Raw genomic sequence first — 3031 nt, forward strand, 5'->3', positions numbered from 1 at the left:
GCCCGCCCGCCGCCCGCCTAGCCGCCGGCCGGCTGGCTGTACCGTGCGCCGTAGACAGTGTTTATTTCTGCCAAAATGAACAGTTAATTCGCAAAACCGATATTGTTTCGATGTGGAATGGTGCTGTGCTTCTAACTGTGTGAACTTTGAACCGCCGAGCGACCTGTGCTTCTCGCCTGCCTTCGTCTGCTGTGCCAAGTGTTGTTATTGTTGTGCGCGCCCCCCTGCCACCATGCCGAGTACCTGCCACAGTTGTGACAAGGCGATCGCTCAAAGGGCCGAAACTATCGAGTGCATCAAGTGCAAGGAGGTCGTCTGCCACAAGAAATGTGTCCCGGCGTCCCAGGCGCCAAGCTGGACTTGTACAGCGTGCTCGTCGAGTGGCCCGGACGGCCTGACTCTGCAGCATATTTTGGCGGCGATTGAGGCAAGCAGCTCAAAACAAGAAAAAATGCTAAAGGACACCGAGGCCAACCTAGGTGCGGCCATCGAAAACTGCACGGCCACCGTCTCCGTGCTCACCGCCAAGGTCGAGTCGCTCGAGAAGAACGTCGGCTCTCTGGAGGCCGACAACGAACAGCTGCGTAACAGGGTGAGCGAACTTGAGGCCGCGCTGCTCGCCACCGAGCAGTACTCGCGGGTCAACGACGTTGACGTTGTGGGGATCCCTTGTTTCAATGGGGAAAATGTCGATGTGATTCTGGACAGTCTTGGCAAGGCCCTGCATTTTCCGCTGTCCCGGGAAAATGTTGAAGTTGCACATCGAACCGGGCCGGCCTCCGCCACCCAACGGGGGATCATCGTCCGGTTCCTGCGGAAACCAGACAAAGAAGGCTTCCTCCGTGCCCGTAAGGTTAAACGTGACCTTACTGTAAATGACCTTGATATCTTCAAAGACAAGCCTGCGTTCATCCCGCACGCTAGTTCCATCATCTACATTAGGGAGAGCCTCAGCCAGTCTATGAGAACTCTCTTTAATAATGCCCGCCGTCTGAGAGCCGAAGGAAAACTTAGTGATGTGTGGGTTTCCGGGGGGAAACTCTTTGTGAGAAAGCAAACAAATAGTGAAAGGACTCAAATTTTATCTCTTGTTCATCTATGGCGCTTTGTCGATCAATAATGTTTCTACCAGTGTTTCATTGCTCTCTCTCTGGTACAGTTCGGCTTGTTATTCTTGTCTTTGCTTTAATTTTCAGTTTGTTTTTGATAATGTCTTGTTACTATTTACTTCGGGCTGTGTGTATTGCTCATACTTCTACACCTAAATGGCTGTGCTAGATAGTAAGTCTATTTTAACTTCCCTGTGCAATAATTACAAAAATCTCCTAAAAATTATTCACTTAAATGCCCAGGCACTAACCTATGATTGTCATGCCAATGAGTTTACCCACTTGTTTGATAACAGTGATATAGATATAATTGCAGTAAGTGAGACCTTCTACAAATCAAACGACGACGTGCTACCCCTTTCTGGCTACAATGTTTTTGTCTCAAACAGGACCTCTCATGATGGTGGGGGCGTAGCTGTTTATGTCAAATCATCTTACCAATGCAAAGTTTTAACTCAATCAGTATCACCAACGTTTAGACAACAACAGCCTGACTTCATAATAGTTGAGGTTACACTAACGAATGCAAAGTTGTTATTTGCTTGTATTTATAGACCACCAAAAGCTGGACATCTAGAACATTTTGAAGAGGCCCTCTTTCCTCTGTGTGCAGAATATCAACATGTTATTGTTGCTGGTGACGTGAATGCTCACTTTGATAGTCTGCTACCCTGTCATATTAACGATGGCAAGTGCATTGTGAAGCTACTGGAAATGTGTAACTTAACACGAGTGCCTTTTGCTGCCACTTACCACACAGCCACGTGTGACTCGTCTCTCGACATGATTTCCTCGACATGTCCAGACAAACTACTCCACTTCTCGCAGTTTCCAGCCTGTGAATTATCTGCCCACGACATGCTATCTGCAGTGTTTAACTTTAACTCACTAAAACGTTCACGCACAACCTGTACTAGAAGAGACTACTCAAAATTCAATATTGAGGAATTCAGAAATGAACTTAAGGAAGCCTCATGGGAGGATCTTCTGCATATGAACAACATTAACGATAAAGTGGCATACTTTAATGAAGTTCTTACTACACTCTTTGACAAACACGCCCCCCTCAAAACATTCACGAACAAAACTCAACCCAAGCCCTGGTTCAACACTGATATAGATGCAATGATTAGAAGCCGTGATATCGCCTATAGACACTATCAACGCAACAAATGTCCTGCAGATCTCACCAAATATAAAACACTTAGAAATAAAACTAAAACACTCATTAGAAATGCCAAGATGCGCCATGCGCATTCCTTATTCAACAACAACTGTAACAACCCTAAACTCCTCTGGCAATCCCTAAAAAACCTGAATGTATCCAAAACCTCAGTCCAATCTTGTACTTACCCTCCTGCTGAAAGCCTAAATGCCCACTACACATCAGTACCTGTCACAGATGCTAACGCAATAAAAAATACCACTGAAGGCTACGACACACTAACCCCTACAGTCAACGACCTCTTTGCATTCAAACATGTTTATTTTGATGATTTGCTTAGAGTTGTAAGAAGCCTTAAATCTAATGCTAAAGGAATTGACTGTATTACCTCTGCTATGCTTAAATGTTGTATTTTTGAACTGTCTCCTGCCATACTACACATTTTCAATTACTCACTTCAACATGCTGTATTCCCTGAATTGTGGAAAATTGCTGCTGTTAAACCACTTCCCAAAGTGAGCGGTGCCAGCGAGGTCAAGCAATTTCGCCCCATAAGTCTACTGTGTACGCTATCCAAGTTATTAGAAAAAATTGTTCATTTCCAACTCACTGAGTTTTTAACCGCCAATAACCTGTTATCACCGCATCAATCCGGATTCAGAGCTGGCTATAGCACAACCACAGCACTCCTGAAAGTTGTTGGTGACATCAGAGCAGCTATGGGTAAACGGAAACTTACTCTACTTGTACTATATGA

The 3031-nt window shown here is 45.3% G+C and overlaps 2 protein-coding genes across 2 annotated transcripts in view; both read left to right on the plus strand.

Moving 5' to 3' along the window:
- Positions 1 to 232: 232 nt before the first annotated feature.
- Positions 233 to 1142, plus strand: LOC127750590 (uncharacterized). The gene has a single exon (XM_052272679.1). It carries the CDS (start codon positions 233 to 235, stop codon positions 1118 to 1120), a length of 888 nt encoding a protein of 295 aa, XP_052128639.1. The 3' UTR covers positions 1121 to 1142.
- Positions 1143 to 1265: 123 nt separating this feature from the next.
- LOC127750591 (uncharacterized) overlaps positions 1266 to 3031 on the plus strand; it is a 26149-nt gene continuing 24383 nt past the window's right edge. Inside the window, exon 1 of the mRNA XM_052272680.1 lies at positions 1266 to 2789. Coding sequence (XP_052128640.1) covers positions 1266 to 2789 — 1524 coding nt within the window. The remainder of the gene's footprint in view (positions 2790 to 3031) is intronic.

This window comes from Frankliniella occidentalis, unplaced genomic scaffold (genome assembly GCF_000697945.3).
Source record: "Frankliniella occidentalis isolate FOCC.00 unplaced genomic scaffold, Focc_3.1 Scaffold217, whole genome shotgun sequence".
Lineage (NCBI taxonomy): Eukaryota > Metazoa > Arthropoda > Insecta > Thysanoptera > Thripidae > Frankliniella > Frankliniella occidentalis.